We start from the raw sequence: 23,573 nt of genomic DNA, 5'->3' as shown, positions 1-23,573 counted from the left end.
TTGTTTTTTGACCTGCCTTTTGCTTTATCCCTTTTGGACTATTCGCCTGGTTATATTTGTGTTTTTGTGTATATTGCCTGAATTTGACCAGTGCCTGTGACTTGACTACGATTGTGGATTCTGTTTTGACTAGTAAAGCCTCTCGTTCACTTACCCGCAAGCGTCTGTGTCATTCTGTCGCGTTACACAGTGACATTTAAACTGCGTTTTGGATAGCTGATAATTAGATGCTGCTTGTTGCTGTGGTTGTTGGCATCAAACTGAATTTTGTCTGGCTTGGACCAAATTTTCAGGCCCACTTAAAGCTCTAAGGGAATACTGATGGAGTACAGCTTACAGAGATGGGGTTTATGGCATTTTGTGCACCAACTTTATAAACCAATCAACTGAACTCACCTATGTTGCAAGTTGCACCCTCCCAGCCTGGTGAGCACCTGCATGTAAAGGTATCCCCCTCATCATGGCAGGTACCTCCATTGTTACATGTGGCTTCATCACACTGGCTCTCACCTGAAATGAAACATTCTTAGTGAGTTCGCACAGTGTATCAAAAATTTAATGATTTTTTTCAGTACTGCAAACTGCTAAACAATGCAATACTTTACCTTTCAATAAGTTTTTAAATAGGCTAATACTGATGTTTACTTCCTATTCTTGCATAGTGCTGCACTATGAATTTGTTTGATTAAAATTGAAACAAGTAGCATTACTGAGTCAGAAGGAACAAACACATTACAATATGGTGTGCATGTGCTGCTGCAAGTTGCCCTGTAAAGTATGAAATAATAATTTAAAAGTCAGAGGTGTCAAGGCGGGAGTTTTTTAGACCGCGTCATGTGTCATTACATATTAATGTCACATGCACAGGCTCAAAAAGAAAGTCTGGTTCAATGTTTAGGTCAGAAATGCAAAATCAGTATCACACTGATGAAGTTATGAAGATAATTCACTCAAATCCTCAGGAGACATTTCCTTCAACAACTTCTCTTTGTACACTCTTTCAAAGTGCTCGCAAATGAGATTCATCAGGGAAGGGATCTGAAGCACAACATACATTACAAAATGTTGTTTTGTATGTGTGTGCAACTACACTTTTCCACTAGAGAGGATTCCAAACCACCAAAACTTACATAGTGCAGCTTTAATGTTAAATGATTTAGTTCACTTATTTATCACTTAAAGAGTTTTCTATTGATAATTATTTGAATATTTGTTAAATTGAATAAACACTGCAATGTTCATGATGACTAGTTTTTAATTTTTTTTTTCCCACAGCATCATTTTGGTATGAAGCATTGAAACACTACACTTGGTATCAGTATCAAATAGTTGTATTGTGACAACCCTATTCTTATTTGGCTGGGTCAGAGAAAGACTCTTACGTGAGTGGCAAGTCTTTCCCTTCCAGCCATTTCTGCATTCGCAGTAAAAGTCATTCACCAGGTCTTGACATGTTCCCTTGTTTAGACAGGGATTCAAGCTGCAGTCATCTGTGTCTGGCAGATAGGAAGAAAGACATTTTGGTTAGGTCTAAATGCACAGGTATAGGAAAAAAAGAGATTTATTGCAAGAAAAAAAGACATACTAATTTCACAGTGGGCCCCTTCCCAGCCGTCAGCACAAATACACTGATACACGTTCACTTTGTCAATGCACGTCCCACCATTTCGGCATGGATTACTCTCACAATCATTTATATCTGAAAAATAAAATATGCGTTAGTAATAAAAAAAAGTAAAGTAGTTTAAAAAGTAACGTAGTTACTGATAAATAGGCGAACAAGTTAATCAAATGTGTAAAATTCTTTTATCACTTGACCTTTTTACAATCATGTTGCTGTTTGATAAAATGATATATTATCATAAAGTCTGGATAAATTTGATTATAGATGTCACTTACATGGAAGCAAACGTAAACGTGAAATTCTGCTTGGAAAATAGGATGGCCTGTACACGGCCAAAGTAACTGTTTGGAGTTAATGCAGCTCTTATGAACACACACACTTTCAAAACCGCTTTTCCTTCTGGGTCACGGGGCGGGTGCCGGAGCCTATCCTAGCGATCGTTAGGCAGAAGGCCGGATAAACCCTGGACAGGTCACCAGTCCATCGCAGGGCAGACAGACAGACATATACATCCACACTCACAACTAGGGGCAATTTTGCGTGTCCAATTTGCCTGACTGCATGTCTTTGGACTGTGGGAGGAAACCAATGCAGACAAGGGGAGAACATGCAAACTCCACACAGAAAGGACCCTGGTCACTCAACTGGGGAACCGAACCCAGGCCTTGTTTGCTGTGAGGTGACAGCACTACCCACTGTGCCATCGCACCACCCTAGCTCTGATGAATAGTGCAATGGAAATATTCAGTCTTACTTTCATGGCAGTAAGTGCCTCTGAAGCCTTCCTGACACTCGCAGGTGAACTGCCCCCCGGCCTGGCTCCTGCAGCGCCCATGAGGTCCACACACATTGGAGGAGATATAGCGCACCCCCTCTGGTGTACTATTGGATGCAACAGCTACTGTACAGCTGTCAATCACTAATGGACAGGGAGAAAAAAAAGAGGTCAAAGTTTGTTTTTTTCTCTGAATGTCTGCATAATGAAATTGTTAAGATGTAAACTCGAGTCATTCAGAGTGCTTTGATGGGAAATGCTCCACTCTACACAAACTCTCAGAGTCAGAACTGTTTGCATTTGCACAGGGTGTGGTAAAGTATAGTACCCAAAGGATGACGTTTTTAAGGTCTAAAGCTACAAATTTTGCCAATATAAGAATTACATATAAAAGCTCAGAAGACAGTTGTAGGTTCACTGGTGGTTTTGGATAGTAAATAAAATGGCTATATTTGCACTGTAGACACTGTAACCCCTGGTTCCTAACTTCGTCATTCACAAAAAATATGAGTTTCTCTACAATGCACCATTTCACAACAAACCACTCTGAATGACTCAACAACTGCCACCTTGATGATTTATTAAAATCTTTTTCTGCTTCATTCTAATAGCAATCTTCTTTTCTCCCTGTCTGCTCCCATAGACATGAGAATGGATGATATGGCTATATAACAAACATTAGTGATCTTCCCTGGCTAAGCCAAAAGAGTGGCACAACAGGCTTATCTAGCTGTGTGGTTGGTCTGCCTCACACAGCCACAAAACCACCAGCGCTGCAACCAAAACACATTACCCACCAAGGCATTAGCCATTACCAGAAAGAACACACACAGAGCTGTAAGGACATTGCCAGACCTTCAGGAAGATCTTGGAAAGTATGCATGTGCGTGTGTGTGTAGAAGAGTTCCTGCAAAATAGCTCATATTGGCAGACTGAGGCTAAACACTCTTATGAAACCCAATATGACGCCTCCACCGTGTTATTCCCTCAGGAAGCAGCTTAAAAATGCCATGCAACAAACAGATCACCTTACTGCAGGCCTATGAGGGTATAAGGAGGGGTGGTGAGAAGATCACCTGGGTGGATAGAAAGCCTCACCTTGGCACGAAGTGGTGCGGCAATGGTCCTTCAGGTGAGAGCAGTTCTTGCCCTCATAGTCATCCGGGCATTTGCAGAAGTAGTCAGACGCCAGGTTGAAGCACAGCGCACCATTTTGACAGGGGCTGGGCCGACAGTAATCAATATCGAGCTAAAGAAGAGAAATTTTTGAGAAGAAAGAGAGAGAAACGGAGAGAAAAAAGGCCTAAATGAAAGCGGGGAAAGCGATATCCAGACATTTTTGGAGGCTTACAAAACAGAAAAACCCACAGCATCCTCCCTACTGGCTCTGCCAGGAAACAGCACAGTGAAATGCTCAGGAGAATGAAAACAAGTAAGAGGAATATTTTAGAGAAACAGGCAGAGTCTGCTGTTCTCTCTCAGTGCTTGGTGAACGCTTGGTGAGTGTGTGATTTGTAAGACCTTTCGAAAAAGCTACAAAAAAAAAGGTTCCGAAACAGTTCCAAGTTAAAAATAAAGACTCCTAAATCACTTAGATGTACAATTCTAGGAAAAATCTTTAATTGGTGTAGAGAATTTCCATTATGTCATGGTTCTTTAAACTTTAAAAAGATTCTTCATACTTTTATTTACAAAAAATGCTTCTTTTAAAAACCATCCACTGTTTATTCACAGAATCAAAAGTGGTTAATCTACAGTACTGCTCCAAAGAAACCTTCTGGGTTATTTTTAAAGCAAGTAGAGCCACAGAGGGGCACATTCCGGGCTCTACCATACGTATACTCTGAAAATGTAGCTTTTTCAACAAGTTTTGTCCTCTTGTTCACACCAGAGCTTTTGGAAAATGCTCTGCAGGTTAGAGATCTTTCAGAATTCAATGCATGAATGTCTCTTTTTGAAGATACTTGCTGTTCTGTGTTGTTTCTGTATGGTTTATATGGATTTATATGATTACATCATTTATCATACATTACCATTACCTCATCAGTCTGCACATATAAATCTCCCTTGTTTACATTGTTCTTTGTTTACTGAATACACCATTGTGTTGTAGTGTCATGCACTCTATGAAACTTTGTGCTTATATTTCAATGAAATATCTCTTCACCTCAAAATATTTGACAAGTTTTATGCTCTATTATCACAAACTCCTCCTGGCATGATCATGTGAGCATTTTCAAATAATCTCGTGTTCTCCTGTGGAAAGATTTTTTTGTTGCAGAACATAGAGGAAAACAATTGTGTCTTCGGAAATCCTGATATGTGTGAACAAGGCTGGAGTAGTAGGCTTGCCAAAATTTTTTGTTACCTGACAAAGTTGACCAGAGAAACCAGCAGGACACAGGCACTGAAAGCTATTCACTTCATCCTCACATCGGCCTCCATTTAGGCAAGGGCTGCTTGCACACTCGTCAATGTCCTTCTCGCAGTGCTCGCCCAAAAATCCAGGCGGGCAGACGCAACGGTAGCCGTTCACTAAATCCTGAGAGAGAAGAGATGAATCATAATCACCAAATGGGATAATTTAGGAAGCCACTCTAGACAGAGAGGGAACAGAGCATTAATGATGGAAATGAGTCACATTTTCAATGGTATAATGAAAAACAAGAAATGGATTACAACTAATTTACAAATAATTTCTCATTGCAGTATTTCAGTCTATTCTGAGTTTACTTCTACTGAAGTATTCAACTTAGCTATTCTAATTTTTAATAACTTTTGCAATTTTATATTTTATTCTGTTTCAAACTTTTGGAATTGCCTGATAGCTAGGTAATTTAGTTAAAGCTCAATTTAAGAATAAGTTTAATCAAACCTTGCAATTCAAGACAAAAAAGGGAAAAAGCTAGAGTGGGGGAGTGGTCTGAAGGACTAAGCACTGGAAGGAACACACTCTAAATGCCATAAACATTGACACATTTTCCTGCATCAACATTGCCAACAACAATGATGTTTATAGTAACTCAAGGGGCTTGAAACTGCCTTACCCTGCAGGTTCCTCCATTCAGGCACTGGCCCTGGCAGTCATTGATATCTGCAAAACAAAAGAGACGTGATCTCCACTTTTTGAATTTAACATTACAAATCACTGAAACTGCAACTGTTATACAGCTCAACTACTCTGCATTCCAAACATGCAGTTTCCATCAGCCAAGATAATACACACACACACATACACACACTAGCTAAGACGCTTATCCTCCTGGGACACAGGGGTGCTGGAGCCTATCCCACTGGTCATTGGGCAGAAGGCAGGAAACACCCTGGACACCAGTCCATCACAGGGCAGACACACAGACAAATACACTCACACTTATTCACACCTAGGGGCAATTTAGCATATCCAATTCGTCTGACTGCATGTCTGTTTCAACCTTTCATAATTTTGCTTTTGTAGTATTTTCAATTAGGGTTGCATTCTGTTTTATTTTACATTTTGCACAGCGTCCCAACTTTTTTGAAAAAGGGATTGTATTTTGGCGAGCCTCAACCCATCTTTGCTCATAAAGGACTAGGCCTTTCCTGGATGCTGCTTTTATGCCCAAACATGATTACATCACTTCTTTTAAAATGTTTCTAAAATTTCACAATCTTATGTGTATGTACTTCCAGCACTACTATTGCAATAAAGCACATAAATTTGTCAGTTGAAGTCAGTAGTTCTGTTGGCTAACAAGCTGTAAGCATGCTGTGTTTTCAAGCTCAGCCAATTTGATTTTAGTTCATCATTCACGTGATGGCACTTCTGGATGCTAGCCAGGTTATTGTCAGAGAAAGATGAGTCAGGAAAGGTCCCAAAAGTCGTTTTTTAATTCAAGGCATTTCTGCATTTAGCTTTCTTCCATTTAATGATTAAGGATATTAGTCCAGCTTACACATCATCAGGTGGTTTGATTATGAGTACCGTCCCATGATGCTGCCTTTAATGTCCCATTAGTTTCATCACTGGATATAACATGCTTCTTCTGTTTAAATCAACTGAAAGGCACAAGTTTAGGGTTTAGCCAACTGATTGATAAAGCTGAAAGACAGGAGACAGAAAGGAGCCAAAGCTTGCCAACTCACTGATGTCGCAGTTCTGACCCGTCCACCCTGGGAGACACTCGCAGAAATATCCACCAATCAGGTTGCGGCAGGATTTTGCGTACACACAAGGCTTGTCGTCGCACTCATTGGCATCTTTTTATATATATATATATATAAATATATATATATAAAATAAATGAAAAGTATATAAAAAATAATGAAAACCTGAAGAAACATGCATATTTAAAATATCAAGAGGAGGTTTTTAAAGGACCCATATTTAAATTTTTTCTTGCATTTTCTTGATTTTTCCCCTTATGTTTGTGTGGGTTTATGTAGCACAAATGGGCATAATTAATTTTTACATGGCCATTTCTTAAGCTTCTCTTTATCCCTAACAATTAAACGGGCTGTTTTTGTTACTGTTGTGAGCAGATCTCTGATCTGACTGGTAGCCCTGCATTGTACTTCATTCCAAAAGCAGTCTACTACTTTAAAAGGCAGGGCTTAACTGCTATAGGCAGAATCAGTGGATATAAGTTAATGTGTTGGTTTCTGTGACATCACAAAAACAACTGTTTTTTTGGAGCTTTGTTTTTATAAATGGACCATATGGACTGTGGAGAGAATGCCACATTTGAAACCTACAACATTAAAATGTTTAATTTCAGAAAAGTGAAGAAAATGGGCCCTTTAAACTCTTTCTTGTTTGTTTGAGCGTTCTCACCGATCAGACATGTTTTGCCAATCCACTGTGAGGGGCAGCTGCACTTAAATCCATTAACCAGATCCTGACAAGTGCCTCCATGGTTACATGGGTTTGGTGCACAGTCATCTACATCTATAGAGTAAGAGGTCAGGTTAGACACAACAAATATGCAAGCCAAGTGTGTATTAGTGAATGTACAGATGTTTATCAACTGTGGATGATGGAGAGAAAAACAAATCAAAATACTATATCCTATTAGTAAATACATCCTACCCAAGATTCTGTCAATATATTGAGTTTCACAGCTTTAGTGCCCTTATTTTGATGATTAATTAAAACTTTTAAAAGGTGAAACAATAAAAATGGACCTAACTAAACCATAACAAACTGTGCACAGTCTTACAGTCAGAATCATGCACAACCCTAGAACATGCATACTTATTTAATATGCCTTATTTTGAGATTGTGTTATATTCTATATAGCTGATCTGCAGATTAAGTCAGTTTAAAGTCAGTTCCTCTTTATTTGGACAACCCCCAATAGATTATCTACAGAGGTTTATATTGCTAAAGTATCTGGTAATAGCTCAGGATTCAGTTGATTATTAGGGTTATGATCAGGTTAAGATTACGTTTAGGATTAGGGTCAGGTCCAGGATTAGTGAAAAATAAGCAAATTTAATAGATAATTAGCTGAGGTTAAATGCAAGGTAAGCATCTTTCTATATAAAGTGTTACCATTTTTATTTAGTGATATTGCCTTCTTCTATTGGCAGAGTGTTCTTCCCTGAGGCATTATTTCCTGAAAGAAGCTAAATGATTTGCATTATGTCTTCCAATACAATAAGACATTTTTGTTCTAGATGAAGTCAAAAAATCTATTAATACATTGAATAGTCTTAAAATACTTTTAGGAAATATTAGATATATTGGCTAGATTTACAATGGTGTCATTTACCAAGATATCATTTTTTGCAGTGCAACTACATTTTGCCTGTATGTGAAATTCAATCAACAGTCAAAGCTGAGAAAGCAATCCTGTTTTGACTGCATTCTTTCACAGGGTTCTCCCCTAAGCAAAATAATGTGCAATTATGAAAACAAAAAAGGAAAGATGAATCACCAAGCGTACAGTTGCAGAGACAGACATATGTGTTTATGGCTATGTATCTAACATTCTTACTGATACTGCAGGATGGGCCGCTCCAGCCAGCTGCGCATGAGCACTCATAACCGTGACTAATCTCCTTACAGCTTCCACCATTAGCACACGGGTTGGAAAGGCAGGCACGTTCCGCTGTGAACACAACACATCCATGCTAAACTCTTACTTGTTTCATTTATAAAGATGAAAACTTTGTCCATTCATTTTGCCATGCTGAACTTATAAGGAGTGTGACTGCTTATACACACACACACACACACACATATATATATGTATATATTTATTTATATATATATATATATATATATATATATATATATAATATATATATATATATATATAAATTTATATGTGCATATGTATATGTATTTGGAATGCACTGTTTATTTGTCCCATTACCAAAATAGTGAATAAAAATGGCTTCATAGTTTCACTTCCATGTATGGACCATAAGGACTGGGGGGGAAATGGTACATTTTGACATTGACTTTAACAATATTTATATAACTTATATAAATATAATATATACTTTAAATATACATTAAACTCTTTTTTAAAACATAAAATAAAAGTACAAATTTGCTTCTCCATGCTATAGGCCATTTAAGTACAATAATTCCTTTTTTTATTATTCACTGTAATTATTGAAGGTCTATAATTTGCCTAAACCTGTACACTGTTTGACAGTGTTCTAAAAGTACCAACAATAGCTGAGGTGTGCTCAGAAAAGCACAAACTGATGTCCTGATATTTTTATGATGACAATATACCATCATATCACTCAACCATACCTTTTCCATTGAAAGACATGTGTGCTAATGAAGGCTTCTGCCACTCACACAGTAATTAAATTGTCTTGCCACACATGCTCAAGCTGACCTGACCAATGCACAGTGACTGTTACCCTACTGCTCCCCTTTTCTTCTATGTGAAATGGGAAGGAGATAATCTTTCATCATAGTTAAGAATTAATGACTCTTGCTTAAACTCTACCGACTGGTAGAGACCTACATTAAGGTGGTTGACTGTAACCACAGGGATATACATGGGGCAGCCTGACCTTGCCGTCAGCACTCAGAAGGCTTTAGAGAAGGTCATGAGGTGGAGGTGGTGGGAGGAAGCGGAGGTTCGAGAAAAGCACTGTGACGACCCATTTGGCAGATTTCATCACTACACCCATCCTGCCACTTGACTGTCAAAACAACTGAGATCCACAGGCAGTCCGGATCATAACAGAGGATTAGCTGATCTGGGAGCCCTAAACCAGGGGCTTCAAACTCCCGTCCTGGAGGGCCGGAATCCTCCACAGTTTGGTGGTTTTCCTACACACCTGATTCAACTCAGCAGCCAATGCCAGGTTTAGCAGGTGTATTAAAAGCAAGAAAATGACGAGACTGCGCTGAACTCAAGCCCTCCAGGACTGCAGTTCGCCATCCATGCCCTAAACCGTCAGAGAAGACACCTAACAAATCCTGATCTCTCACCAGAAAACGGGCGTGGGTTTAACATTGCAGGAGCGGAACTAAAAAAATTGGTCCTGCTCAGACTTCTGCTACAAAGCTGGGTGGGTGACAGTTGGCACATGTTGTTTACAGGCTTTCTAAAACTGGTGTAGAGCTTTCTAAAACGTGTCTTATGAGCACAGTACAAGCTTTTGCCTAAAGCATGTTCTTGAGGGACCAGTGTTCCATGCATGTTTCTGGAAAATGTAAATGAACAGAATGTAAAACCTGTTTTTCTTATAAAAAATAAATATTTTCTATATTATATATTCAAAAAGCAAAAATGGTTTAAATGCCTCTCACTACTGTTTACTTCCTGGCCAGGAAATCCAAAAAAGTCCTCTTCAACTGAACCAGGTCGTTTTCAGAGCTCGGCATGCATTATTGGAGCTCTTCTCTAGTCGTATTTCAATAAAAAGACATGGATGTATGAGCTCACCCCTCTCACAGTTGGCTCCAGAGTAGCCGTCAGCACAGGAACACTGATATTTGTCTGGTCCTGTGTTGCTGCATGTCCCTCCATTCAGACAGGGCTGGTGAGTGCCACAGTAGTTCAAATCTGAGAAAATAAAACATTGTTATATGCGCTCTACAGTTGTAAGTGGTTTTCATATATCTCTTTATCATCTGTTACTCTTCTAGGCCACCAACTGTAGACATCTGTTGTCATTGGTTAATCTAAATACTTTTGTCCAATGACACAACAATTTTTTTATTTATTCAATATTCACTATAGTAAATTCATTATCTTATTCTTTATTCACACTGCTCATGATGTATTATTGGTTTGCTGTGTGTTGTTCACCCAAGAAGGATGGGCTCCCCTATTGAGCCTTGATTCAAGTCAAGTTGCATATTTATTTGGTGTACCTATACTCAGTGGTCATTTTATCAGAAATACACTCATAACTACATAACACCTGTTAAAATGGCACTACCATGTCTGTGTCACTGTTGTGCTGAAAATGATCACCACCAAAACAATATTTTGTGATGCTATGGTGGTCCATTTGCACTGATTGATGGGGTGGCTGATAAACTGCGCAGCAACAAATGTAATTGTAGATAAACAAAGCAACTATATGGTAGGTGAACCTGACAAAATGTTCAATAAGAGTAAATTCTTAAAAGTAAAGATGGCAAAAAGATTTTGATGAATTAGTATCAATGGCTTCACTGAAAGGTTCTTTCTTTTAGGGAACTAAAAAGTGGGTCTTGAATTAGCACTGCTCTATTTACACACAAGAGAAATCGAGCACCTTTGTTACAGAGTTGTCCGCCCCAGTTGGTGTCACAGAGGCACTGCCATGGTTCTACACATGTTCCATGCACACAGCCAGGATGAGGGATGCACTTATCACAATACAGGCCCTGCCAGCCATACAGACAGCTATGGAGAAAAGACACAAACATATGCACAAGCGTGCATCATACACTGGCATACACATTGATGCATGGCTGCTATGAACAGTCAACAAGAACAATTTGACTTTGACAGAAAAATGGAGCTCACAGCGAGGCCTAAATGGGGCCATATGACAATCCTACTCAATAAAAAAGAAAAAAAGCTCTCTTGAAGCATTTCTCACACCACAGGCCAAGATGTATTATTTCAAGGCATTCATGGAAAGTTTACGGCTTCCCTTTTAGACAACAGACTTAAAACACCGCCATGGATCACTGGGGGGAAACAAAGGGTTGACAGCTTCTATTGGTCTGCAAACTATTTAGCGCCAAACCATGCAAACAACAAACACCAGCTTTTATAACTCCTCCGGACCCTTTAACTGAGTTAATATTAGCCTGTGGCAAGACACTTTGTTTCAGTTTGAGTGCGGTTTCTTGGCTCTAGGACTGTTCTGACAGCTGCGGTGATGTGTGTGTGTGTGTGTGTGTGTGTGTGTGTGTGTGTGTGTGTGTGTGCACGCATCTAGAGTGACTAGAGGTGTTGCAGTATGTTAAGTTAGACAGACAGGCAATAAAAAACATGTACAGAACTTATGCACGGTAGTACTAATGGTACTTAGCACTGTGGGCTTGGTGGGAATTACAAGGGTTTTGTGGGGGTCTTCTTAACAGCTGACACTAAATGTGGCTTCAAGCTGTACTCATGCATATTCATGCATTATGAAGAGCAAGTCTAAGTGTCTAGAAATATATATCACTGCCCCTGCCCCAATGCCCTTGTGTAATTCAGACTCTGTGCGTTTATAGATGTGTGATGAAATAGAGCCCAATCGATATACTGCATGGCCGATAACGTCACCCAATATTGTCGACCCACAGTTTTACCAGTAACCACTCTTCATTTCTGGAACCACTGGAACTCTGCCTTGTTCCCTTGTGGTGAGTCCCTATCAGGACAAGGCAAGACGAAGACACTTTGACCACAGGGTACCTCTAAGCTCCTAATTAAAAGCCATCTACAAAAGCCACAGTGACAGCTTTTCAATGCTCTTCCTTTTTAGGACAAACGCAACGGTAATTAAACAGTGCTTCTTTGACCAATTAAAAATGGAAAAAAAGCTTCTACATAGTATACTAATGAGTTAGTGACTCTCCTGAGAACTCTGCAGCAGGAAAACAGACTGCCCTCTGGGATAAAAAAGAAAACAATTAGCTTGGGGCAGCGGCTCAGCTGTAAAAATAAACACGATGGTTAAGTAAACCTCAGTCTCTGATTAAAGAGGGCTATTCTTAAATGTTAGCAAGGCCTTCTCCATGAGAAAAAAGTGCAAAAAATGTTTTTAAAAACTTTTCCGGTCAGCGGTTTACTCACTCTTCCTTTTCTCTCACCAAACTCTTCAAGAGTGGGAAGTGTCTGACTGGCATTTGGGCAGAAAAAAAAAATTCACTCTAAAAGGCCTTGACATTTCCAGTTTAGGATGGATTATGCCATTCAGCGGCTGTGCAAATAACTTTAAATGTGGAAATTACCTTGCCAAGTGCAACCCAGTGCTGTTACTGAGTGCATAACCACTTTTCTTTAAAATGGTAGCTTTTCATGCTGAGTAAGCAATACTGAGGATGAGAAATGACCTTAAGTAAACAGGGACGCTCTCAGCAGGGTTGGACAAAGGTGGCCTAGACCAAGCTCTAACCCTAAAGCTTCATTTGCCTGAGGCTGCTGACCACGTCAAACAAATGCTATAAATTCAACCACACTTCACCAGTATGACTTCTAGGCAGCGGTCAAATAAATGACGCATTAATGGTGCTGCAAGTCAGTTTTAAAATAACAGTTACCCAAAAATGCATTCAGCCTTTCATGATTATAGACTTCGACAGCTACAACACAACAGTCCAGGATTCTCCTACAGAAGGGACAATGTAACAACTTCACTGGCTTCAACCCTCTTGCCTGCAGTTAGTCAACTTTTCAACATAACAGCCAAGTTGACAATTAGACATTGTCACCCTCGGCTGAAGATGTGTAATTGCTTTAGTTCCGTTCAAAATACAATGCTAAATTCTTATTTTTTAACAGTTCTGAGCAATAATAAGCCATGACAGCCAAACTGTTGATTACCAATCATTTGAACATTTACTGAAATAGGCAAAACTCTTTAATAAGCACCTAAGGCAGAGCACGCCACAACTTGCGGAGAACACCCAGCTTGCGAGTTGCACAAGAAATACTCAGTTTATGAGCTCACAGTAACTCTTCTCTCCTTGACACAAATGAGTTATGCATGACATTTCTTTATGACTGGGTCATTCACTTTGATAAATATTCTTTGAGGTATGCAGAAATTGCCTTTTGCACACATAGTAACAGCCACCTTCTGGGTGAACTAAATATTAAAGCATTGGTTCAGCCAAAATTTACACCATTTTATCCTTACCCCAAAAGTCATGTATCCGCCACGACATGTTTAGTGTCCAAAGTTTGCTTCTTTAATCTTGGACTGGAGTCATGGAAGTCATGGAGGTCATGAAAACTTACGGCTACCATGTTAACACACTGCATACTTGAATTTTTAAGTGTCTCAGAGAGACTTGCTTAAGTGTTTTTTTCTATAAAAAGTATAGCATATAACTAAAAACAGTAGTAGCAGCAACCTTGAAGCCTGAACTTTGTCTCTACATTATTACAGATAACAGCATGCCATGTCAAGTTAGTTTGAAATACTCAACATGGTTGAGCCAAGATGATTTAGGTAAGCAGTTTGCTAAGTCTACTTTCATTACAATAGTCAACATTAGCCTTGTAGCTCCAGCACACATCTGAAGAAACAAATTTTGGACACCAAACATGTCTTGGATGACTATTTGGGGTAATTTGAATCACGGCTTTACCGTTGAAGTATGTGCAGTTAAGCGCATGCAAGTTAGCAGTGTTTTAATTCTGTCATCCAGAGAATCTACACCATTAACCTTAAATCACGGCTACACTGCATTCAATGACCCAGTAAGTTTATAAGCACAAGGCTTAGAAGCATGGCAAACTGGAAGATCACAAACTCACGTACACTCAGAATTCCTATTCAATTTCCGCAGGGCCAAATTCATAAACCATTAACTGAACAAGCAGTGCATTTTAAAGGCCAATTAAGAATTCTGCTTGATCTACTGATAAACCTTGTGCATTTGCCAAAAAGAAGCAGAAAAATAGAGAACAAACCAACAACAATGTTGGTTATACTGGACCACATTTAGTGCTCTCTGGCCCACTCAAAAACATGCCTTTACTGACACTGCCTCAATCCCCCCGAAGTGCCATTTTGCCAGTGCTAGAATAGAATGTCAACAGGCTGTGCTTTTCATTGTCTTTGGACAGGAAGAGAACTGGAGACTGGCAGAGCAGACAGGAGACAACATTCTGTTAGGATTTGACCATGACGCACTCTCTGGAGCTCTGCAGCCTGGCAGTCAGCTGCAAGAGGAGACTCTGAGCCTGTACTGTTTCTACTCCCACTCTTCAATAAGGCTTAAATTACCCAAAAGCTCAAAATGTCAAGTAGCCAAGCAACATGGCCAAGACGACGAACAAAAAAACCCATACAGACTGTCTGGGAACTTGCAGACAAGAATTCTTTCAAAATGTTAATTGTATCATAAAGAAGAGGCGGATAAAGTGACTCACTCGCAGTCTCCTGGTTGTTTGCAGGATCCATGCTCGATGCTGCATCCCTGCCTGCAGATAGCTGGTGAAAAAGAAAGAGGGAAATCAAGGAAAAAAGGAGGGAAACAAACATAAGTTTGTGGTCCGTCCATCTTCATTGTACCATGTCAGATCATGCTGTTCTCCCCTCACCCATGGGAATGTTTCTGGAATGTAAGGGGGTATCTATCAAATCCCTAATCCACCCACAGAGCCCATTCAAGCTCAGTCTAATTTGAGGCCTGTCGTCAAGTCTTGAGGCACATTAACCTCAGCGTTCTCCATTGGCTGGAGCTTTGTAGAATAGCATCAGAAGCCAAACCAACCTCTCCTGCCTTCTAAAATGGCTCCTGCATCCACTTAATAGCTCTCTTCAAGGAATAACGCAGGGCATAAAACTATTTTGTAACCACTTTGATCCTTTTGTGGACTGATAAGATTTCAAGAGCTGAAGAGAATTGTTACAAGCAACATTTCACTTGTGGACAGATCTACAGTGAGTTTCAGGAGAAGTATCTGAAAACTTACACTACATTGACATACTCTTTGTAACATGCCTGCACTGACACCAAAGCACATAGCACCTACACTACAAAAGTCTTCACATGCAGGATGAGTTGACAATGAAGAGCATGTTTTCATTAGGAATGCACTGACCTTTAGTAAAGCTAGCCTTAATGAGACAATTAGCTTGCTCAGCAAACTTAGTAATGCATATTGTTTTTGGAGTTGGGAATTTTGCTTTGTCTGGCTTAACCTTCAGGTTAACTATGAGAAATGTGTTACATTCCTCTTCTTTCTTTATTGTTGCTAACTGTAGCCCTTCGTTTGCTAACTAGCAAGTTAGCCAAGCGAAGTAACAAAATTACTTTTAGTTAGTAGTTTTTTTTTTAGTAGTTTCCTACTAAAAGCCAAATTGTAATATGGCAAATTAAATGTATTATTTTTGGAATATTAAGTATTTAATTGCTCTGGCTTACAAACAGCTTAGTCTGTCATTTTTCTTTTACCTGGGCTGTAAAGATGGAGTCTTAGATTGCCCCATGGGAGAACTAGTGAGAGCAAGCTGATGAGGGCATGTGAAAAACAGGACTGAAATAGGGGACTGGTTCAGACTGGATCTCAAAATACTTTGCCTAGTTTACCTGTGTTGCAGTCAGGGCCCGTCCATCCTTCTAGGCAGGTCTTGTTGCCATTCTGGTCACAAGTATAATGTCCAAAGAACTCGTCACGTGGCCGGCAGAACTTGTTGCAGCCAAAGCCATAGTAGTGTTCCTCACAAGTTACCCGGATTTGATACTCAAACTGGGCAATAGGACCATTGTGCGTCAGCTTCTGCCACTGGTGATTTGGGTTGATCATTCCAGAGTGGTAAGCCTTCTCAATGAGTCTTCCAGTTGGACCTGCATGGTTGATATGTTACTGTAAGAGTTCAGCAGGACAACATATAGTCCAAAGTGTCGAATAGGGTTTATAAGGCCCTTTAATGTTTCTTACTGTTTATATGCTGCTCTTATTGCCAGTTTCAAATGTCCTAAACTTAAGGAACCGCAGTTACCAAAATTACAGTGCACAAACACCAAGAAGGCTTTTGAATGCCAGCAGAACTCTAAAGACCAACACTTTCACTCTCACACATGTTCCCACACACAGATATTTCCACATGCTCTTCCACACCCCAAAAACTGTATGCCAGAGAGGAATGAGGAAGCAACATTTAGACTCTAATGAACAAAGATACATTTTATATACACTGAAGGTTCGTATGGCCTACAATCTTCCACCTACACTTACTGCCACTTTATTAGACATACCTACCTTGCCAGTACACTTGGCAAGTGTATGTTTAGAGACTATAGCTTATTTTTTGCCATGCACATTTTGTTAGTCATCCCCTAGCCTTTCAACAGAGCCACATGTTGGCTAGATAGTTTTAGTTGGTGGACTTCAAGTGACATTGAAGTGTGTAAAAACCCCAAAAACACTGTCAATACCATACTGGTGTCACTGCCGTGCTGAGAATGATTTACCACTAGGTCTCGGCAATATGACAATATTTATCGTTATCATGATAAACTATGTCACAATATGCTTTTCTGAGCCTATCCTCACTACTTAAAATTTCCCACCTGTATTTTTCATTAGAAAGAGAGCATAATCAGTCTTGTAATAAGATTTAGTGCAGCACAGGATATGAAATGATGAATATAAATCATTGTATTCATAGTTTTTGAAGAGGTATTTTTTTTTAAACGTGGCACTTTTTGTCTTTTCCAAAATATGTCTCTTGACATACTGTGTCATAATATGTCATAAAACTGACAAAATGGCTAGTGAGTGCAGGTACAAGATAGTGTGCCTAATAAACTGGAAAACCCAGCATATACCCACACTGTTCAAGCAATATTTACAGCTTGAACCACACACAAATTTCCCCTCCACTTGGTCTCCTCCCAAGTGTATAAACCACACACAAGGTAGTAAGAAGCAGCCCATATATTTTTCTGTTTAATTCTATGTCAGGCTGAAAAAGAGAAATTGCTGGCACAGCTTATTCTCTCTCTTTCTGAAATACACAATCGTTCTGAAATATCACCACCCTTCTTTGCATTATTATTTTTACTTGTTTTAATAAGCATCCATTGGTTTACTTAAGGATGCATCGAAATTTCAGTCACTGAAACATTTCAGCTGAAAATGATCAAAAATGACACTTTCAGTTTTCAGCTGAAAGAGGAAGAAAAGAAACAAAAGATTAAACAGGCCTACAACAAAGTGTCAAAATGTGACTTTACAAATAATTTTAATGATAAGGAATATGAGAAACACTGATTAAAATCTCTGTTATTACCACTGCTCTCTGGTTATTTGAGCAGCAACAGATCAACAGTGAAATGTTTGCTGTCTAGAAGTACTTCACAGTAAAAGTTTTAATAGACCTCAGATGAGGGGGGCCGGCCAAAAACAAATAAATAAATAAATAGAATTACTTCACGGATTGTACGAGGGACATTAGACAACTTGGAATTTAGATTTAGAATCTGTTCGTTTGGAGTATCAAACCCCCAGTAACTAACTTTTACACTACAGATTTGACACCACTTGAAAACAGGTTGATTTCAAAATGATTTCGTTTTTTTTTTAGCCAGGAATTTTCATCTTGGTGCATTACTAGCTTGAATCACTACTATAGTCATGGATTAATTAATACACTGTATACAAAATAGTATATATTAAACAACATAATTCATGCATGTACAATGTAAATTAGTTGCCTCAATGGTTTTGGTAAGTTTTTTGTGTGCCAATTTGTGTGCCAACACTATCCAATGTCAGTAAGCTTCAAGATCTCAGCAGTGGAACTCTTCCAGCCTTTGCCCAAGTTCTAAAAACCTGCTCAAAGTACCAAAAACCAATTCTTTAAAGCAAAAAAAAATTCAGCTGATACCATTTTTTTATAAAAAGCACTAAAATTTAAACCAATCTTATTTTATTTAAAACACATTCATTAAGATAGTCATCTGAAACAAACACTCTGTATAGAAAGACATACAAAGCCAACCACCTGATTCAAATTGCAGCTTTTTTTAAACTTCCATTAAAAAAGAAAAGTAAAATGCATGAATAGTGAAAATGTAATGCACTAGCATGTGATATTTTATGCTAGATTTCTTATAGAATCAGAGGTGATTCTCTTTTATCCTGCAAAATCCAGTTCAACATGTTCTGCTGGATACTAGATTAGTGCCATCTCTAATTCTCATCAACAACTAGCAATGGGAATCTTTCAGGTACATATATGGTGATGCTGATGCTGATACATATTTATATAATGCAGAAATTAGGACTGAAAACACGTGGATTTATATTAAAGTTATATTAATATTAAATGTATTTCTAAAGGGTAGCAAATGTAGTAAACTGAATAAAATGCAGACATTTTAGCATAGCAGCCCACAGTGCTCTTCCACAGAGCAATAAATACATTACCAAATTTGACATATCAGTCAAACATCTGTCCCATTTTTAAAGCAATTATCTGCCAATGCAGATATGAGTGATATGAGTCATATGAGTGATTCCGATATCAGTGGCCAACATTTCATTTACAGTCTTTCAAAGGCAGAGAGAGATGGACATGAGAGCAGTTGATATGGAAGAGCATAAGCAGGCCTATATTTCATAAAGTTCTGGAATGTAGAAAGCCACTGTGGCATTTCGCTAGCAGTCTGCAGCTTGTGGCCAGAGCCAGGTGTCATGTCCTTACTACCAGCAGCCTGCTCCACTTCACCATGAAGTGAGGAAGTAACATTAAACAGACAAAAGAGCCTCTCCTCTTTCAGGACATAGACAGCAAAGGTCAAATCTCAAAAATAAAAGTGCCCTTGTCTTCTCATCTGTATTTTGGTCCTAGAGCAGTAAACATGCACAGTACATTCAACATAGTCACATGAACTCCACCAGTGTGAAATGAACTCATATGTACTCCTATGGCCCTATTTTAGCATGTATGGCGCAAATGTAAATATTCTAATAGCATAAGTGACTCCAAAGATAGAAAATGTATGGCCGCCAATGTATGGCCGCAAGCTGATCACATTCTACAAATTTTGTGTTTACTATTTATATCTATTTACATTTTTTGTGCTTACATATTAAACAAATGAATAGTCCATTCATTCAATGAATAGTCCAGTTTTCTATCTTCTGTATGTAGCATATGGTTGATTACGACAGACAATAATTTCTTTGTTTTAACAATTTAATATCGCTGTTCCTTGTAAAGGAACGCAAACTGTTTTTACAGGAAAGCCAATGGGCAAATGCTGAAGCAATCGACCATAGACTACAGATTAGGTTGAAAATTCTGGAGTATTCCTTTTGAAATAAGTTGTACATACATTTACTAAGCATATTCTTTAGATGAACAGGTCTGTGAGTCTACCATAAGCTCCACAGCTCCACAGAATACATGTAGTAAATGTAGGAGTTTCACCTCCATTTGCACACAGGCATGGTTGAATCGGTATGCTTTGCGGTCAATCAGATGGCTCTAGCCATATGGGCTGCTGTGTTTGAAATGCTAACATCAGCCAGAAGAGCATGTGTCTATGACCATGTTGAAAATGCTTTCATTATTTCACCCCAACTAACTCTAGGTCTGAAGACGGCATCATGCTGGATCCTATGAGTTATGGAGTAGTTTAGCAGTCAAAATATAAATAATGCTACAAGCAAGCTTCCACTCCTCTTCTACTGAACTTAAACACTATTGTATAACAACATCAGCCACTCAGGCAGTTGGCTACCACAGCCAAAGCATATGAGCAAATCATTGAAATGAATACAAGCTAATGCTATTGACTCTATAGGTCAATCATTAAACAGTCGTCTTTCAACCCACACAGAGCTACAACTCCACCAGGGCTTAAGCATGTTTGCTTCTACAGAGTTGTGTTGCAGCTCACTGTGGACATAGGAGCAGAAAGAGGTCACAGGGAACAAATGAACATGTGCTGAATCTAGCCAGCAGTGACAGTATGGCTATGTCACCCTGACTAGCAGCACCTGCCATAACTCATCAGCTGTGTTTAAAAAACATTTTTATAAGCGTGAGGCCACTTCACCTCATGCTCTTTCTGTAAGCCCCTCACCACACATACATACTCTTAACCCCCCCCAACATACACAGTCACTGTTTCCCCTTTTCCTCTTCCCTGTCCTGTCGCACCTGTCAGCACATTTAGTTTAATGGCCAGTGGGCCAAGAGAGGAGGGGGCCGGAAAAACTTAGCTGAACTTTCTGACTTTAACCCTTAAGAGTCCAGAGTTATTACAATTGTTTTGCTACATGCAAATACAGTTAATTACACTGTCTTGGCAAAAATGTAAATAATAGGTTTTCTTCTTTCAAATTCAAATCATAACAGAATAACTATCACACAAATAGGATTGCAAGATCATATCGGAATCATGTCAGTAATGGCAGACACTAAAAAAATATATCAGCATTGGTCAAATGTTTAGATTTGGCCTATATTTGATGACATATTGTATTCTGGAAGAGCAGAACAATATAACATTTATATTTACATATAAAAATAAATGTTATATTTCTCTGTAATGCTAATCCAGATAGATGTTTTCCCAATTTTACCAAAATTTATTTATTGGCATAGGCAGACAGAGAGAGGTCCAAAAGTATTAGACCATTGCGTGAAAAGCAGAATCTTTAAAATTTTAACATGAATTTTAGAATTTCTTAGTATTTGATATGTACTTCTTTTGTTTTTAATAATGATGTGCACAAGTCATAGCCATAAGTTTGTGCAAAAGCCTCTGATCAGATCAAAGAGATCAAACGTGATATGGATTAAAACTAGAATCTGCGTTTCTGATCAAATTGATCTGTTTCAACATTTGTCCTTTCAACAAAAATCAAATCACCTTGGGAGCCACAACATTTATGTCCAGTATGTGATAATGTGCTAGTTTCAGCTAAAAAATATAAACGAAAACGCAGACTTACTTTGCTCTACTTTAAGCTTTAGCTCAGCTATAGCTGCTTTTCTTCCAACTCCGCCTGAAAACTTTTCCTCAAAAGTTGAATAGTTTCTTGTAAAATGCATTTCTGCATTTCTGATCAAATTGATCTGTTTGCTTCAGTGAGCTACGAGTGAGAAATACTTCAAATTGCACTATGCTTGGTGAAACAGTGACTTCTAAGGGATAACAACCACCTATAATGGCACATAAATAGCACAAAACGGCAAATGAAAAGCACTCTCTGGCAAAAATTAAAGTATAACTTACTTTCACCAGCAGTATCATTATGGAAGTCCAAGGCCTCCACTATCAATGTGTAGGACCTCTGTAGGAGATAAGAAAAAAGATGCTGGTAAGCAGTGAAACCAAAACAAAAGACACATCAAAAATCATCTGAGCAATGGCAAAATCTAACCATTAGAACATATAAAGATCCAACAGTTTGTACCAAAGCAACACACTCCACCAAAGCTTTTCTGGCCAAAATTCCTATTTTACTGTGAATAAGCAGTCAGCTGAGCAACAATCATTGTTACACTAATCTGTTTTGAATGAGGTTGGCCCCATTACTGAAGATTAGAACACAGTCAAACTTAACAGATGCTCCACACACAGCAGGAAGCTGTCTGACTTGGAACAGTCCCAGTCAAACAGTCATCCTGTAGATGACATCTAATCCCTGTAAAGCACCATTGCACACAATACTGGATGACATGGTCAACGATAGAGGTGCAGGAAAAAAACGATTCTTAGATGCATCGCGATGCAGATGTGGACGATTCTGAATCGATTCATAAATGTCAAAAATTGATTTTCTAAATATTTAATTTATAACGTAATGTTGATGGAACGCAAAGGGCAGAACTTGGAAGTGGGTAAGTGCAGTGCCTGGACAGTCTGTGGCGAAACACATAAAAAAACACCACAGGATGAGTGAGAAATCTGACCGGCTCCCTCTGCACTAAAAGCCAGGTTAGGTCAGGAGTCACAACCCAAATGTTATTAAGAGCCATTTTGTCCTTTCAACAACAATCAAATCACCTTGGGAGCCACAACATTTATGTCCAGTATGTGATAATGTGCTAGTTTCAGCTAAAAAATATAAACGAAAACGCAGACTTACTTTGCTCTACTTTAAGCTTTAGCTCAGCTATAGCTGCTTTTCTTCCAACTCCGCCTGAAAACTTTTCCTCAAAAGTTGAATAGTTTCTTGTAAAATGTCTCTCAGCGGTCCGCTGTTTTATGAGGCTGAAGTCGCTTCTCACTCGCCAGCTTCTTGCTAAACTTTCCCGTTCCACCTTAAATTCTGACTGATGCGCCGAATGTAAAAGTGGCACCATTTAAGGTGGAACGGGAAAATTAGAGAAGCGACTTCATCTTCGCAACTTTTTAGTTAGTGTTTGACAGTCTCTCGTTGCAGATTTAATGTACCTCCTGTATGTACCAACTGCGCTGCTTATAAATGCGAACAAGTCCATTCATTTCCAAATGTTTGTCTGTCTTTCTCTTTTCCTTTTTCGTTTGCTACTAGCCAGGCGAAACCTCGTTGCTAGGTGACCTGCAGTCGCACCCCATCACAAGACCAAAACCGAAGTTATGAAATCCCTAAAGAATATATAATGTGCTGCGTGGTCATCCATTACCACTGGATCTTATTTCACCGTAACAGCGCATTTTATCGCAGATGAGTGGCAGCAGCGTCTCCAAACAAGAGCAGTGAATGAGAGCATTCTAGTTCACTTGCCACATCACTTCCATTTGTTTTATTAATAAAAGATATTGGACGTAAATGCATTATGGATCATTACAAATACTTTGTTTTAAAACTACAAAGTCCTCAGACAGTAAGAAAATAGAAATCATGTATAGAAAAAAAAGATGCATCGAGATGCATCAATAATCGTTTTATAATTGTATCGCAGCCCTCTGAATCGTAATCGAATCGAATCGTGAGGTGCCAAGACATTCCCACCCCTAGTCAACGAGGTCAGGTTTTTTGAAAAAAAAAAAAAAACAACAACATTCATTACAATGTTCTTTAAGGAACCAACATTTGTCTTTTA

General features: G+C 38.8%; 1 protein-coding gene across 1 annotated transcript in view; it reads right to left on the bottom strand.

Moving 5' to 3' along the window:
• jag1b (jagged canonical Notch ligand 1b) overlaps positions 1-23,573 on the bottom strand; it is a 64,363-nt gene that overhangs the window by 17,198 nt on the left and 23,592 nt on the right. Inside the window, exons 3-17 of the mRNA XM_036582873.1 lie at positions 21,778-21,835; positions 16,111-16,368; positions 14,948-15,008; positions 11,121-11,251; positions 10,301-10,420; positions 8,378-8,491; positions 7,213-7,326; positions 6,525-6,638; positions 5,447-5,493; positions 4,768-4,941; positions 3,498-3,648; positions 2,379-2,543; positions 1,586-1,699; positions 1,383-1,496; positions 397-510 (exon numbers count right to left, since the gene is read on the bottom strand). Coding sequence (XP_036438766.1) covers positions 397-510; positions 1,383-1,496; positions 1,586-1,699; positions 2,379-2,543; positions 3,498-3,648; positions 4,768-4,941; positions 5,447-5,493; positions 6,525-6,638; positions 7,213-7,326; positions 8,378-8,491; positions 10,301-10,420; positions 11,121-11,251; positions 14,948-15,008; positions 16,111-16,368; positions 21,778-21,835 — 1,849 coding nt within the window. The remainder of the gene's footprint in view (positions 1-396; positions 511-1,382; positions 1,497-1,585; positions 1,700-2,378; positions 2,544-3,497; positions 3,649-4,767; positions 4,942-5,446; positions 5,494-6,524; positions 6,639-7,212; positions 7,327-8,377; positions 8,492-10,300; positions 10,421-11,120; positions 11,252-14,947; positions 15,009-16,110; positions 16,369-21,777; positions 21,836-23,573) is intronic.

This window comes from Colossoma macropomum, unplaced genomic scaffold (genome assembly GCF_904425465.1).
Source record: "Colossoma macropomum unplaced genomic scaffold, Colossoma_macropomum, whole genome shotgun sequence".
Classification (NCBI taxonomy): domain Eukaryota; kingdom Metazoa; phylum Chordata; class Actinopteri; order Characiformes; family Serrasalmidae; genus Colossoma; species Colossoma macropomum.
The sequence above is the reverse complement of the archived record's forward strand: the minus strand, read 5'-3'. Positions and strand labels throughout refer to the sequence as shown.